Raw genomic sequence first — 16,634 nt, 5'->3', positions numbered from 1 at the left:
GTTTGTTTTCTCTAGTTGTTGGATCAGCTCTGATACTCATCTGCTGTACATCATCCATGGCCCTATTTGTGCTGCTTTGTTGGTAGGCATTTTACAGATAATTTGTTTTTCTTATTTGTTTTCTGGCTGTTCTTCATGGGCCTATAAAGTTGGCAAGAGACTTAAGCTAACATTTAGAGGTCACTGTCATTCACAGGAATCTTACTTAACCCAGTAGGTTCCTTAAACACAAGGTAGATAATTCTTGGTCTTATTAAGGAGCTGCACCCCTGGTCCTTTGGGGAACTCAGGTTCTGCAATGATGGCTGTCACTCCACTTAAATGCTAGTAAAAAGGAAGGACTAAATATTTCCTGGAGTACTGGAGGGCCACATTCAAATCCTTCCTTTAGCTGAGAATGCTTTCTCACTGCCCAGGTCATTTGCCAGGTTGACTCTACAACCAGCATCATTGTCCCATAGAGCTAATGTGGCCAAACAGCTACCAGGCTGAACCTCACTGAGGTTCAGAAAGAGGGGTCTTGAACATCAGGGCTGACTGTGGGTGGGAATACAGGATGGAGAGAAACTAGAGCAGGCCCTTAGGAAAGAACCTGTAGAAGTAGTTCTGCAAGTATCTGTGATTGCCCCTGTTCTGGTGCTAGCCTAGCAATGTGTGCTTTGGCTGCTGGGGTATGGCGACTTCTCTCTTTGTTAGTCCGCCTGAACACTTAGATCACGGTGTTCTGCTTTACATTCCAAGTTAATGGCAGCTCTGTTACGCTAATATTTGCTACCGAAGATATTAAGTTCTAGGTAACTGAAGATACCACTGTATAAAAATCAATGGTGTACTTCAGTTATACTAGGGCTGAATTTAACCTGTGAAACTCGGGTAATAGATTATTGCTAAATACAAATAGATGCATAATAAAAAAGGTACTAATATGTACCTCCTTACACAACTGTCTACGTAATTAATACTTATGAATGCATACTGCAGAGAACGCTGCAGTGTAGAGGCATTACATATGGGACTGGAATTAGCTGATGATTATGTATTACAGTCATCTCTTTTATTGTAACAGAAACTTCAAGCTGATCTGTCAAAAATATTGTATGGATGTCTGCTGACTTTTCTTAGGGCTTTTCAGTTCATGCAAGGAAATTAATTAAGAATGAAAACATTAAGTAACTTTTTGGAAATAATTTCCATTTCTGATCTATATGAACTTCCTCTTCTGTTAAATTGTTAATGAATATTTGTGGAGGGTGTTCTGCACATAAAGAATTCTCTTGGAAGACCACTGAATAAATCCTGTGGTTCTTGTGACTCCCACTTTCATTCAAAGTGAAATTTAGCTGGTGAAATTATATTTTGAAGATGGTCTTAATACCGTGACATGCCTGAGATCCTCTGCATGGGAAGCCAGAAGCAGTCACCATGAAATTATTGAGATCCATAGGCCTTGGGGTGTGAATTATTGCTGGTAATCTCTTGTCCTGTTAGTCAGGTCTGCCATTTACGTTCATGGAAAGACACTTTAACTAGTGCTCTAATCTGTAAACTGAAACAGAATTCTAAATCCTTTCAATTTTTCTTCTCTCTCATTGACATGGAAGGTGAAATCCTGTTTTCACAGAAAACAGGGTTTTTTTCTCACTTCAGTGGTGCTGTATTTCACCCCAAAAATGTATGCTTTTCTGCATTGCCTTATATGTTATTACTTCCTTTGTCCAGGTGTCTCTTCACAGATATATTAAAGTGAAGCTCTTTAAAGCTGAAAAATAATGTGTATTAGTCAGAGCTTGCTTAAATAACAACAGAAAAATTTGTGTAAGTTATGACTACTCCATCTTCCATGAAGTGACCTCATTTTAGGATGTAACGGAGGGTAGATTTATATTAGATATTAGCAAGAAATTCTTTGCTATGAGTGTGGTGAGGCACTGGGGCAGGTTGCCCAGAGAAGCTGTGGATATCCCATCCCTGGAAGTCTTCATGGCCAGGCTGAATGGGGCTTTGAGCAACCTGGTGTAACAGAAGGTGTCTAGCAGAAGGGGGTTTGTAACTAGATGATCTTTAAGGTCCCTTCCAACCCAGACCATCCTATGATTCCATAATGTTAGAACATTTTCTCCTTCCAAGCAGTGGCCTCCACAAAGTCTCACTGAAAACAGTGGCCAGATTTCTGCTGGTTTCAGATGTATTGGATCAGTCCCAAACTGCCAAGTCTTCTTTCCATTCAAGGCAACACTATAAATGTGCTTTGATTTTTACTGGAGCCATAATAATCATCTCTTTGGGGTTGGTTTGGGCAGAAACTTTGCCACTCTCTTTGCAATTTACAAATATGTATGCCTTTGGTATTCCTATAGGTTCCATCAGCTGACTGAAGGTGTTTCTCTTGCATTTTTTTTGCCTCAGTACAATTGGTAGATTTGTTTGAAAACAATGTAGGAATAGCAAAGATTAAACACAACTGCACATCTTACCTGTGATGTGAAAGTACCTCAAAGGAATCTCTTTCCTTTCTGGCGACAAAGAGATGTAATATGTCAATTCAGAAGAGAAAAGTCAGGGATAAAGACATTAGACAAAATGCATGTTTAGGCTTTGTGAACAGGACTCGTTTGCTTAATCGGCTTGCTTGCCAGATACAATTTCCACACTTTACTAAGCATGACCTGCTTTAGTAGATGCTGCTTAAGCAACATTATTAAACTGCAAATTAGGTAACAAAGGAGAAGATGCTGTTTCTGTTTGCAGGAGCAAAATCTCAAAGAACATGAAGACGACTGTCAAGTGGGTGACTGGGTGAACTGGCAGAAGCCAATAGGAATTTAACTCTTGAACATCACTGAAAATTTTAACATTACATAAAGTTAACAATAACACTGCTTTTATGATCCCTGCTCTTACATAACTGTCCTCAGATCACTGCCAAAGATACTGGAAATGGGAGCGGACATAGGTTGCATTTTGATTGGAATTGTCTTCAGCTGACCATTTAATTACAACTGTCTGCATAAGCAACCACAATTAAAGAGATAGTGCGGGAATGAAACAGTAGAGGGTGATGTTAGTTTTCACGCTAGACAAGATCAAAATGGTGTGTGTGTGGAAAAGCAATGTGTTTGAACTTCAATGAAAGCAGTGGTGATTTCAGCGTAGGTTTCAGATGCACCAGTGCACTGGTGATTTAGTTGGCATTGGTCCACTGAAGGAGTAGATTTTGGTTTAGTTGTGCTATTATTTATATGAATAATACTACAGGGATGTTCATTTTGCCCTATAATACTGTTATGTATCAGTTTCTTTGACAGCCTTTTGTAGGTGCAAATTCTTTTAGCAGAAGAAGTGTACCTGGTGAATGTGTACCAGAAGGAAGTTCAGGAGCTCCAAGATTTGTCACTGACCTATTTATTAACTTTAAGCTGGACTCAGTACAAGACTTAGGAGTTTAGAAGTTGAATGCTTAGCATTCGTATACCCAGCCTTGGAAATGTTCACAGGTCAGGTATATAACATGCCTTCATGAGCACATACAGGTGTTGTGCCCAAGGAAGCCAGGCTTAAGCAGGCTAAGCTCTGCTGAGCTGCATAAGTGTATTAAAAGCTAAGGTATGGCTATCAGCAAGTATCTAAGAATATTTAAGTTTCCTGAGCTGAAAACAGTCTGTTTATATCTTCCCAAGGAAGAGTTAAAGCAGAATTTAAACCAACATGCTAATAAGGATTACTGTACTGCTTAACACAAACTCAGCATGGAGAGAAGTAGAAATATCAGAGGAGAGTTTAATTCCAGAACTGCAGCACCTGTTGCCTTGTAAGTTTGGCTAAGTTTGCAGACACTTTTAAGGCAGAATCTAAAATCTACTAAGTTCCCAGTAGAGGCACACCATTTCTTTTTATTTATGATTGCCTTCTCTGCGTTCATTTCCATTTTTGCTCATTTGCCTGGTTCAATTTTCAGGTCCCTGTGGAGCTGTCGGTATTCTACTCTTGTGTTCATACTGCAGCTAGCACAACAGGACTCCTCTGCGGCTTTCCGAACAATCACAGTCAATTTGATAATATATATGTGAATAGTTCCACTGGCCTGCTTTTGCCTAAATGTAAAAATCTACTCACTCCCTTGCTAAAGTCAAGGCCTGTTTTCATCATTTCAGTTAAGAATTCAGTTCATCCTGATCTCACTAGATTTTTGTGACAGAAGAGGTATTAATCAAAACTTGGTGCTGCACACTTTCACTGACACTCATACTGTGTCCTCTGCTTTGCCTCATTCATTTTTTCCGTTTACCCTAATAGCTATTTGCAGACTCTTTGTGTGCTTATTTTTGTGCTTCTTGGTTTTGGTGGGTAATGGAACAATTAGAAAAAATCTGTGCATTTCAGCATGTTGTAAACAAAAGTTTGTTGGGTGGTGCTTTACTCCCTGGCTGCTGCAACTTTCACCTTCAGTTAACATTCAAGGACAGTATTATAGGAATTGGTCATGCTACCAGACCATGAGAGGGCTGAAAACTCGGTGTCTGAGACATGATGCTTCGCTAGTAGATTTGAGAAGGATTAAATTTAGAAATGGAGGAAGGACTTATTGTCTGTGTGTGCTATAGGAAGTTGGATGAAGATTGTGGGCTGCATAAAATCTAAATAAATCTCTTGAGAAAGAATCAGAAGACCTTGGTTGCTTAAACAAAGCTTAAAGGTTGCTGGAGACTTCCAGGAGAAATTCATGCAGTAGTTTCCTATGTAAAACCATTTCCTGTTGAAATGATTTAAATAGCATGTAAGTAGAATATAAATAACATCACATATCTGTCAAGGGCCAGGTTGCTATAACAATACACAGCTGTTTCTTGTGAAAACCTTAACTGACATGAAAAAATTCTGCCAGGGTTGTGGAGGACATGGTGACACACAGGGTCTGAAATGGCTTCCCTGTCTGCACTTGTCCTACAGCAAGACCTCCTAGACCAGGAATTCCTAGTCTTTTTAGACTAGTTTTTTTAGAAGGGAGTTGCCAGCAGATGGACAGACTTCTTCCCCCACCCTCCCTTTCGTCTCTAGATAGTCATTGACGCAGACAGACCGCTATCTGGAAGAAGTTAGGACCAGACTCTAGGTCTCTCCCTTCCATAGCGGGTCCCCTGAGCAGCACTGGCTTGCCACTGTGCCCTTGGGCAAGGTGATGGGACTGGCTGAGCTCTCAGTCTCTTCTAGCTGTAGTTTCTATAAGGGGCTGCCATTATTACATGATAGATGAAAACACTATAATCACCTCTAACGTTGCTATTGCTCTGGTTACTGACATCCTTAGGCTGTGTGTGTATGTATATACACATACGTGTTTGTGTGTGTATGTATTAGTTTTGTGGTTACCTACAACAAGTGCTCACGTATTGAAAGATCTAGTCTGGGTAGTTGTCATTTCTGTTTGGGATTATTTTTTTTGTGTGTGTCAAACTGAACAAACAGATATGCACCACTTAACAAGGAAAGCCTTAAGAGCTATGGAAATAAATTCAGTAGCACATGAGAACGATGTAGAGCATCGTCTCAGCGCTTGCCCCATTTGCAATCTCACTGGATGATTCATAAACCCAACCATTTGCCACTGTGAGAATGTTAAATCTGCTGTTTGTCTACAAGAGCATACAGTTCCTTGTAGCAGCATTTTGCTGTGATTTTATTTTTTAAAAAACTGATTTATTTCTTCTCTATAAACTTGTCAAAATCGTATTTGAAAAATAAAAAAGTAGCTTTTTGAAGAAACACATTTAAACACAAAGAGGGAAGAGTATAATCCTCTTTCTTGATGAACACAGAATGACATAACCATTTTAAAAACCTAATCATTGACCTGTGTACCGTTATTGCGGTAGCAGAATGAAAGGTGCGTGGATTGTAAACACTGGAAGACAAATGGTTATCTGGGTGGGCATTTGCTTAATAAGTTAGAGGAATGGATGTGGATATTGGATGTTAGAGCCACAGCTCTGTTACTTAAAGGTGTTTTCAAAGAGTTTCAACTCATGTTTATTGTACAATCATGATGCTATCTATGTAGTATGAGTTCTCTTGAGTTGTCTGGTTTGTAATATCACAAAACAGTGTGTGTGTGTGTGATTATTTTTCAAACTACCTTCAGTGTCATTTCCTTTTCCAACAGGTGAATCTTTTCTTCCTGCTAAATATCGTTCGTGTTCTCATAACCAAGCTAAAAGACACCCACAAGGCAGAATCCAACCTGTACATGAAAGCAGTGAGAGCTACCCTGATTCTTGTTCCACTGCTTGGCATTGAATTTGTCCTGTTCCCATGGCGACCAGAAGGCCGGATTGCTGAGGAGGTGTATGACTATGTGATGCACATCCTTATGCACTACCAGGTAGGAAGCATTAAACAGTTTCTGCTCACTTCAGCTAGATAGCAATTGGCATGTGAAGCAAATAAAAAAGAAATTATAGTGTTATTCTCATTTTTAAAGACCTTCATGCAATATTTTTATAAATTGACTTCCTCATTATCTGAATTTTCATTTCCTAAAGGAAAGAAACATCATTGTAGATAGCTGGCCCAATACTTTTTATTAATGTATTTTTATAAATAAATCCCCAAATTTAGATTTGTACTGCATTTTCTTTGCTGTTTGTATCCAAATTTTATTGGAAACCTCTAATTATCTGCAACCTGAAAGAAAAAACCATATGTAAGCGAAATAAAGCAGAACACTTTTATTTTACAGGGTCTACTGGTGGCTACAATTTTCTGCTTCTTTAATGGAGAGGTACAGTAACAACTTTTAACATGTTTATAATATTTTTCTTTTGAATATATTTTTGTATTGTTTCAGTAATTAAGGAGATGGTAACTTTCAATTTTTTTTTCCTATTCATTTTCTAGATCTAAATTTGTCAGGTAAAAATTAAATATCTGTCTGCCAAGAGCAGAGCTTGGAAAGGACTGTGGCATCATTCAGTACTTTAGGACTGACTTTTGTGCTGAGCAATATACATGTCTCTTGATTAAGGAATTGAAGACACTTGTCACTTTGATATAAATTCTCAACAAATATCATACAAAGTAAAATGTAGTTCAATATCCTAAAGGTATATTCATCTATTTTAGAATCTGTGTAGCATCTGTTATCCTGGAGAGTCACTGTATTGGTCTTTCTGCAGCAGGAATAGAGCATATTGCATACATGTTGCTGTGCTGGGGGACTGTTGTGTTATGACAGCTCTTTCGGAAAATTTTAGGCTGAAGTTTGGAAAACTGTTTTTTAGCACAGCTGAAAAATATCATTCAAAAAAATCAGAACTTAATAGCTCATTGTGTTTGGGTCAGAAATTTGTGTTGAATAAGAAGTACACTTTTAAGAAACCATCATGAATCAATTCCAAGAACAAACTTTATTGTTATGTGAAACTCTTGCCCCCAAGCTGTAGAGAGTACACTTAGAGGGCCTTACAGTGTCAGAGATCAAAGTAGTAGAAAGGCCTAAAACTATATATATACACACACAAATTCATGAACATGGCTGTTGCTTGCAAAAGAACCAACAACTTCAAAAATTAACTGGTAGTTTTCCAACACATTTGGCAGAGGAACAATTACAATCCTACACTTATTCCTACACGTCTGTCTGTTCTACATTTAGTGCAGTTGCAGTGTATGGCTGTAAACAGATGTGTGGGAGTAACCAGATGTTTTCATGTGCCTGAACCCCTAGTTTCTTTTATGGGATATTATAAAATTCAGTGTGCTTATATAAGGTTATTGAACAGTAATATTTACTTATAGGTAAGTATTTGTCTAATACTAGAATTGATTCATGCAGATCACCCTTCCTTCTCTTCCTAAGTCCAAAGCTGACTGAATCACAATGAAACTGCTATGGGGTTTCAAGGTTTTCCCCATACCACACACAGCCCTCCACCCCCTGAATTGCATGAGTCTTGATTTATTTTTTTTTTTTTTGTCAAGAAGGCAGAAAAGATGAAAATGGGCTTTCTCACAGTTCTGTGGGCATGGGGCAGTGTTTTTTATCTGATTTTAATGTAAAGTAGATCCAGGTTCAAGTCTCTGTTTATATATTTGATTCAAAGCAGAACACGTCATTAAGCATTCTGGATCTGATTTGATCACTTGCCCATATTCAGTATTGAAATTTCACATACTCCTTTCCTTCCAAATTTTATAGTTTAGAATGACTTCTAAAAACAGATATTTGGAAAAACTTTAACAAAGAATTGGTAATGCTCCAGTAAAAAAATTGGGGTGGGGGTGGGGGGAACCTTGAAATCTCTGCAGTTTGTATGAAACAACATTGTCCACTGCTCAGTTCTGTCTTTTAACCCTTGTGAATCTTGTGAGGCTACTTTATTACTTAAACAAGTTGAAACCTTAATTTAAATTTATGGTATAATCAGTAAGAATTTCAGCCGTTAATATTCCATTGTTACAAACTCATATTTTTACATGGTCTCTTCTGCTGTGTAAGAAAAGCAAACCTGAGTCACTGCACTAGTTCAGTATCCTAAATTCAACGATAAACTTGATCACAACTCCTAGAAGTGGTAACAGATGAATCACTTCTTGAATGTCTGCCAGCATGATAATGTTAGAAGGAGGAGGATTTAGCCATTTTAACATTTATTAATTTAGGCATTTAACTTTTAGACCCTTTGTCAGTTAAACATACATGTCTGTATTTGCTCTCTATATAGTCAAAATTTATGCTTTTTAAAGCAGTTTTGGGTTCAGTGCTTCAATGACTACTATTCACTTATTATTTTTTTATTATTATTAATTACACCTTCTTCAAGAAGGGACTTACTGCTTTATAAACAACTGTATTAGTAAGGAAATCCATGGGGAGAATGACAATGTAGTTAGGAAAAAAGTCTGCACAGGAAAAAAAGTGTTTCCTTTGTCTTCTAAAGGATTCTGCTGCTGCATGTGAGCCTGCAGGCACATGTGTGTTCTGTTGCCTTTATAGTCTCTTGCTGTCAGACAGCCTCTTGCCTGAACAAAGCCTGTATCTGTGGCTTAGCTGTGTGTACCAGATGCTGCTTTATCACCACCTGTCAGAGCAACACCTCGTTGGACGCTGTACAAAATGGGAGGCATGAGAGTGGTGGTAATGCTTGTCTGCAGCAAGTCTGCGGCTTAAAGGTGAACATTGATACTGAAATAAACACTGGGAGTGACAGTGGGGCAAAGATCTTCCAATGGCGTATTAGCAATTAAAGGTGCCAAGAGCAGTAATTTCTTTCTTTCTATATCTTTACATTTCCCAACTGCTACTGTACGTTCTAATGTTTTCTGTATCAAATATCAGGAGTCAAACCCTGTTCAAGTGGTGGTTTGCAGGCCAACTCTGGCCAAAAGATGAAAGAAAGTGGCCTGCTAGTGGAGAGCTCTAGTGAAGAGAAACTAAGAAATGTATGAAAAATAGCTGGTATGTATGTCCTGCTGATTGTAGACAAGGAACATAGATTCATAGAATCACAGAATCATTTAGGTTGGAAAAGATCTTTAAGATCTCCCAACTTCTTGAGCAGCACACCAGGGATGGTCTGTCAAATCCAGTTTTACCATGCACTGCAGCAGTTTCTCACAAGTCTCCTACAGACAAGGGCATAGATGCAAACCCTTCATCTTTACCTTCTGTGGCAGGGCTTCCCTAAGGACACTTAGATTCTGCTTATGGCCCACACAGTGAGATGCTTCTCAACTACCTAACCATATTTTCTGGTTTGAGCTGGTCTAGAGTGTCCTTTGGGGTGGTACAGGCAGAGGAGATGCTTGTCCCAGATCTCTGATAAAGCAGTAGAAAGATTCCTACTGAGCTATTAATAACCTACATGATACTTGTAAGTGATAATATTGTGATATTAATGACCTACATGATACTTGTAAGCTTCGTGGGGTTTGGCTTTTTTTCTTTCTTTCCACTGGTCTATAGAAATGTTGCAGTGAAGATCTGCAGGATTATACAATGTTTATTAACCGGTGAGGGTGTGCTGTGTGGTTTTCTGGGTTTCCCCCGCTCCTTGGCTACTGAACTGTTAATCTGTGCTATACTGAACATCAAGCTACTAGTATGTTAAAGGGCTGATTGGAAGGAGCCCTTCATGAAAACTCATCAAAAAGAGCCATTACTAACTAATAAGGTGAGCAAGCAAGAATGTTCCAGCTGGAACTAGCATCTCTATTAAATGGCTAAGGAATAAAATTATATTTATTACATTATTTTCTTTCATTACATGCACTGCTTAATATCCTTTCTTATAACAACATAAGAAAGTGCTACCCCTCTTGAGCGGAATTTACATCTCTGTGCAACTGCTCAAAGCTGAGGAAAGAGTGATAAACATTCTGTTTGCACTTATTGGGAAAAATTAGTTGCCTCGTAGATTTTCCCCATCTTCTTCTATAAATGATTGCTCGGACTGTTTTGAGATGACTGAAAGACTAATAATAAAGGAAAGGATGTAACACTACAAGAATAGATATGTAGCAGGACAGAGGTGAATTACTGATTCAGCAGTAACAGAAAGGCTTTGGGAAGCATGCCAGAAATACACGGCTTAGTGCTTGATGGGCACTGGGGCGGGCGTAGAGGAAACACTGTTTGCCCATGCAGGAAGCACTATTTATAGCCATCTGTCACCAGCCAGGCCATGAGCTAAACAGCCTGTTTTCACCCCATAAGTAGCCCACAGGCACTTGTCTTGCAGGGATATTGATGGCTGGCTTGAGCTAAGGGGACAGGTATCCTTTAGGACTGGTTTACAAATGTTATTAACAATTGAAAATAAGACAAACAAACAAGCATTACTGAAGCAACCAGGAGGAAGTGTGGGAGAGGACCTGAGTGTAAGGCTTTTTTGCAGATTGGCAAGTCCTGGTTTATTTACCAGCTCTGCCAATAGACTTCTTTGACCTTGGTTAAGCTATTTAGGTGCAGTTGCTGATGTTTTCCCCATCTGATCTTGGTCTAAAGTGAAAATTGCTCAATATGTAATTTTGTGTGTGTGTTTGTGTATAATAGAACATTAATCTCATTTAGGTAATTGACTATGGAAAGGAGAACAAATGGAACATAGTTTAGTGATGTGCATGGATTGATTGATAATATTTGAAAGTAAATTCCAAGCTTCCTTCTTGGAGAAGCTGGAATTTTGAATCTGCCTCTTCTTTTGGCTTTATGAGGGATTACGGGAAATGGATGCAACTTGTATGAAGATTTAAGGCTCTATATATCGCTACGCAATACAAATTAATTAATCAAAAACTTCCTGTGATGAAACAAGAATGCTTTGTTTAGAATCAGAAGAAATACAGATTTTTGATATGAAGAGCTGTAAGATCTGATTACTTAGCATTTGTAGACTGGTGTTGAGGTGTTTTGAGTGGATGGGAATGGCTTTGAGTGGTAAAAGAGCATCTCCTCTGTCCTAGAATACTAACTTCTTCTGTTACTCAGTTGATATTTCTTCCCTTACCCTTTTACATTTCCTTTGGAAGGATTTTGAGAAATATGAAGTTCTCCTTTAAACAGAGGATTCTGATATCAGACTGCAGGAAGTCTAAAAATTACATCCCTTTTCTTCTATTTATTTTTATTTTTTGTAATTAAAGCCAGAGTAAAATTAGACAAAAGAAGCCATTGTGTTAGGGAAATGTAAAGCAAATACAAAAGAAATCCTGAAGACCCATGGAAAATACTAAAAATATTTACCCACAATATCAACACTTAACTGGGGGAATCACTGTCCACTGTTGAGTTCTTTTTTTGTGTAACTAAGTGAAATGAAGGTCATGTCTTGTGAATGAGGCCTGTGACTTGGGGTGCGCTGCTGAGTGTGTGTGAGTGTCATTGTCCCACCAGCATTTCCTGAAGGCCTGTGCCTTCCTAATCAAGGCAGGAATACTTTGTGTATGAAGTTTGGCAGAAATAAAATATTCAGGATCTGTGGGTACTTTTTTTTTTAAACAGGAAAAAAAATCTCTTGAAAAAGCAACAACAAAAGCTATTCCCGTTCTTAGCATTCCCCACTTGGCACCTTCACTGAAAGACTAACTCCGTGTGCATTTCACGAATGTGACACTTCATCAATCAAATATGTACAGGTGTTTAACCATATTGTAGGAGAGGAAGGCTACGATAAACATGACATCCTTTCAGCGGAGACATGTAAACCAGCTGGGGCCTTCAGCTATTTCATCAGCTCTTTTTTTTTACACTCTGATAGAAATACGGATTTCAGGAAATGTTCTTCTATTCATTTGAATATGGTATGGTCAGAAATTAAAAGTTTTCTTGTGCCAGAACCATAGCAAATGTAAATTATGGAGTGTTGAGGCCATAAGAATTTACAGCTGCTGAGGATGTGGCCTTTTGAATATGAGTGTGAATAGAAATGACCTTTTTCACCTGTAAATCTGATCTGTCCATACTGGGGTTCAGTCTGCAGGGGAGAAAGCAGAAAATTGTGTCGCTGCTCTTTCTACTGCAATTTGTACTTTTCCTGAGCGACTAGTACACTACGATTGTAAAATGTAATTGTTTCACACCAAATTTGCTGAAGAATAGTGCCTGCTTCAATTGTAAATCTTTAGGAACATCTCATGTGACAGATCAGATGTTGCTATGCCCATTTTCCAGGTTTACTGAGCCTTACTACCCCATTTGCTTAGACACATGTGTTATGGGAACTCACGCATCAAAGAATGAAGTCCAATGGCATCTTTCCAAGTGTTTTATACGCATTTCTTTTTTGTTTTCTCTCATAGGTCCAAGCTGTTTTAAGAAGACACTGGAATCAATACAAAATCCAATTTGAGCACAGCTTCAGCCACTCAGATGCTACACGCACTGCTTCCTACACCGTGTCATCGATCAGTGATGTTCAAGGCTATAGCTACAATCACGACTGCACCAGTGAACATTTAAATGGGAAGGGCTACCACGACATGGAGAGTGTTGTTTTAAAAACTGAAAAGCTGTACGGTTGACTGCCAAAGGCTCAGCATATGCCAGGGTGGTTACCCTTGTGGACTCCAAGTCTGATGGAATGACTTCACGGCCAGAATATTTTACCTAACTTGGGATATGTTATTTTCCTGCATGATGCAAACTAAGACAACACATTTTTCGTACGTATGTATATATATGCATATATACATATGTTTGTGTTTCTGTGTATCTATATAGTATGGACAGCTGTACATATATATACCTATATATGTATGTGCATTTATATAAGGATACAAACTTTGCCTTTTCAGTTTCTACTGTGTAGACAAAGTTGGCAATTTTTTGTACAAAGGGAATCAATGAAGGATTTCTTATTTTGTTGGAAGCTTGTATAAGACTGTGTTGTGTTCAAGCCACTTCATTTGCCTATAGAATCTTAGATTGTAAATACCATACTGTATTGTCTTAATTCAATCTAAAACCAAACAGAGGAAAACTGTTAAAGCAGGTGCAATAACAGCAATGCATTGTCCCCGCTAATTTTGTGTCCAACATTTAACTGCCAGAAAAGCCCATCGGGTAAGTCTGAGGTAACAGATTTAAAGATATTGATGGTTTGGTTTGGCCAGTTTGTTTTTTCCACTATTTTAAGTCAAGCATAGAGACACCAGTGCAAGCTTGAGACTCTACTTACTTCTCTACTGCAATGTAATACTTTACAACAAGCTTTGAACAATATTATTTAAACTATTTTTGCATATGCAAGAGTGTCTCCTTCTCCTCAAAGTTTCTTATTGGCTTTAACACAGACGAGATCAATGAGACCTTACTGCCAGAAAGAATAGCAGGAACTTGTACAACTGTAACCCCTTCCAGACACTAATACGCAATTGAAGCTGATGGAACTTCACTGTGTGCTTAAGGAATTTACCCAACTGGAAAAGATCATGTACATTATTTTCTTGTAGTCATGTTGTTTTATTTTTAAGTATTTCCCTGGCCATATGCTTGATAATTTACTCCTTCATTCTTGGGGCACAGTCTTGATTAATTTTGTGGCTTTTTCTTGTCAGGAAAAGGAAAAGGAAAGCAGGCAAGACTGAACACAGTGCAAATGACACACTACCTTTAAAGCTAGGGTATGAGATTCAGACTAATCAAGCAAGCTAATGTTAGTCATTATCACTATTTGGAAAATCCAATATAAAGTCTGTCTTATTCTCAATCCATAATGCTTAGAACCTTTTAAAATATTTTTTTGGAGTGCTTGATTCTGAATGTCTCTCTCAGTTACTTAGCTTAGAACAGTATTTTATAAGTTGTTTCTTTGGTTCTACTGGTGAATATGAAAATGAGGACATTGTCTTGGAAGGTCTTGGGAAAATGTCTTTACAGCAATCTGGTTTTGTAAATCTTTATTCTTTAAAGAAATAGTATTTTTCTTAATTCAAATGACAAAAATGCTCAAGAATGAGGACAAGTCTGAGGTGAGTTTAGAAAAGTCTTGCTGAAAATCACAAAATAGAAAGATGTTTTATTGGTTTATTTTGCAAAGTCGTCTACTTCAGCTGGGGAAAATCCACAACGAAGTAGAAGAAAAGTAGATGCTGGAGTTGACAGGCTACTATGCTAATGTATATCTGGGGCTTGTAAGCCAGTCAAAAAAAAAAAGATAGTTCTTTCTGAGACCACTTCAGTTTTAAATACTTAATTTTGTATATGAACAACTTGATTTTCATATTTAAACATTTTTGTCTGTAGCCTTTCTATAAGCTTCATTAGCATCTAGTTAACTTGCTGTCACAGCGTTTATTAGTTTGTGACTTCATAAGACTTTAAATGCTTTGTGTTTAGGAGAAAAACAATAGGAGGATGTGGTAAGTTCACGCCATTTGCACCTTTCCATAGTTTTTTTTACAGTTCCTATGTCTGGAGTTTGAATTTAGAAAGTGTTTTATTAATGATTCAGTTTCATGAGATGGAAACTTAGCTAGGATGCACAAATCAAGATTTCCGTTCTTCTGCAAGGCTGTCTGGTTGATTGATGGGAATGATTTGGAAATCAGTCGGATTCTGTACTTTGGAATAGTGTGATATCTGGCAATCAGATGTCACAATCTCTTAAATTGTTAGAATACAGTAACGGTATCTGCTACAACATGATTAGAGGTTACTTACAACTCTGCTTGCTGATCTATGTAGTGTTACTTAAAATCTGTGTGATGTTCTGAAAATATTAGCAGTTCAGAAAAATCCCTGCTCTGGTATAGCAGCTTTACACTTGGGGGACCAGATTATCGACTGCTTACAATTTTGTCTTGAGTTCCATTTAGAGAATCAAACCAGGCCGATATCTGTCCATTTTAAAAGTGCTTTGAAGTCCTTTATGGCACATATCAGATAGTTCTTTCAATGGTACCTAGTGGGGTTTTGTAATTGAAAGATATGTGACTATTTAGAGTGTGATAGAATATTAGATTTTGAATTAAGCTTCCTTCTCAGCTAGGCAGTTCAAATTTAATAGCCTAGAAATTTTTATCATTTAATGCAAAGTACTAGTTGCTAATTTCTCCTCCTCTGATAGAGGAACTTGTGATGGTTATTTAGGAGGGAAAATTGTTTCTCTACAGAAAACATTCTACTTCTAGGTGGACTATTAACAGCATGCATCTAGGCACATGTCTGTTTTCACTTTGGAAAAGAAACACACATCCAGCTGGATGTGCAAGAAAATGCTTGTGGCTGTGGAGGGTTACACGGCACAGGAGAACTACATCTCCACCCCCCCACCCCCAGAGGTTAACTAGCCTATTTCGTTTTGCCTTGGAAAATATAAATTCCCTCTTTTGTCTTCCTACCTCACCTTTTTCAGTTCCTACACAACCAAGAGAAGGGTCTGCTTCTTAAAATATTTTTCTGCCACCATAAATTAAAATTAAGTCCTTATGCTGATTTCTCATGGCTTATTTTCTACCTTACAGAATGTTGTAGTCCTGATCTGTATTCTCTGGGATGGAAGTAAACTCTGTTTTGGTGGGGTAGTGGGGCTGTGAAATTTCTTTGAACGTGCAAACAGTTACGTGTTATTATTTCTTCTTTATTTTTTTGTTATTTAGTGATTGTATCAATTGTATCAATCTACAGGGGCTACAGAAATGCTTATCTTGTATTTGGTATCTGTAATAACAGCATGTTAGTATTCTATGAGAGGGAATGTCTATTTTTAATGCTACTGTCTTCAATTAATAAAACGCTCCATTGCAGGGTCCCCTCAGTTTTTTATCTGTTTGTTTAATGTTAGCTAGCATTTATGCAATATATTTTTTCATTGTGGTGATCTACTAAGAGTATTTGGCTGTAGAAATGTTGCAACACTTACTCCTTTTCATGTCATGAAACATTTGGGCTGGAAACCAGGCAACGTTTAAGTATTGTACTATGTAAATAAGATAAATAGAAGCTATAGCATTGTATTTATTGCTTACACTAAGAATGAAATGGAAAAAAATGTGAAGTTATTTTTTGGTTCTGCTTTATTTTCACTTTGTTCATATGGATCATTATACATTTTAATTGCTGAAAGAAGTATTATGTTTATGTTTGAGATCAATAAAATATTACTACATTTATTCAGAACTCTTGTGCTGTAATATGGAAA

The 16,634-nt window shown here is 37.7% G+C and overlaps 1 protein-coding gene across 5 annotated transcripts in view; it reads left to right on the top strand.

Annotated features, from left to right (window-relative positions):
* CALCRL (calcitonin receptor like receptor) overlaps window positions 1–15,312 on the top strand; it is a 73,888-nt gene extending 58,576 nt beyond the window's left edge. For all 5 annotated transcript variants that reach the window (XM_080398401.1, XM_080398403.1, XM_080398402.1 and 2 more), the window contains 4 exons: window positions 16–82; window positions 6,158–6,376; window positions 6,734–6,775; window positions 12,793–15,312. In XM_080398401.1, coding sequence (XP_080254527.1) covers window positions 16–82; window positions 6,158–6,376; window positions 6,734–6,775; window positions 12,793–13,014 — 550 coding nt within the window. In that variant the 3' untranslated portion in view covers window positions 13,015–15,312. The remainder of the gene's footprint in view (window positions 1–15; window positions 83–6,157; window positions 6,377–6,733; window positions 6,776–12,792) is intronic.
* Window positions 15,313–16,634: the final 1,322 nt, after the last annotated feature.

The sequence above is a fragment of the Falco punctatus genome, assembly GCF_963210335.1.
Source record: "Falco punctatus genome assembly, chromosome: 8".
In the NCBI taxonomy this organism is placed as follows: Eukaryota; Metazoa; Chordata; class Aves; order Falconiformes; family Falconidae; genus Falco; species Falco punctatus.
The sequence above is the reverse complement of the archived record's forward strand: the minus strand, read 5'-3'. Positions and strand labels throughout refer to the sequence as shown.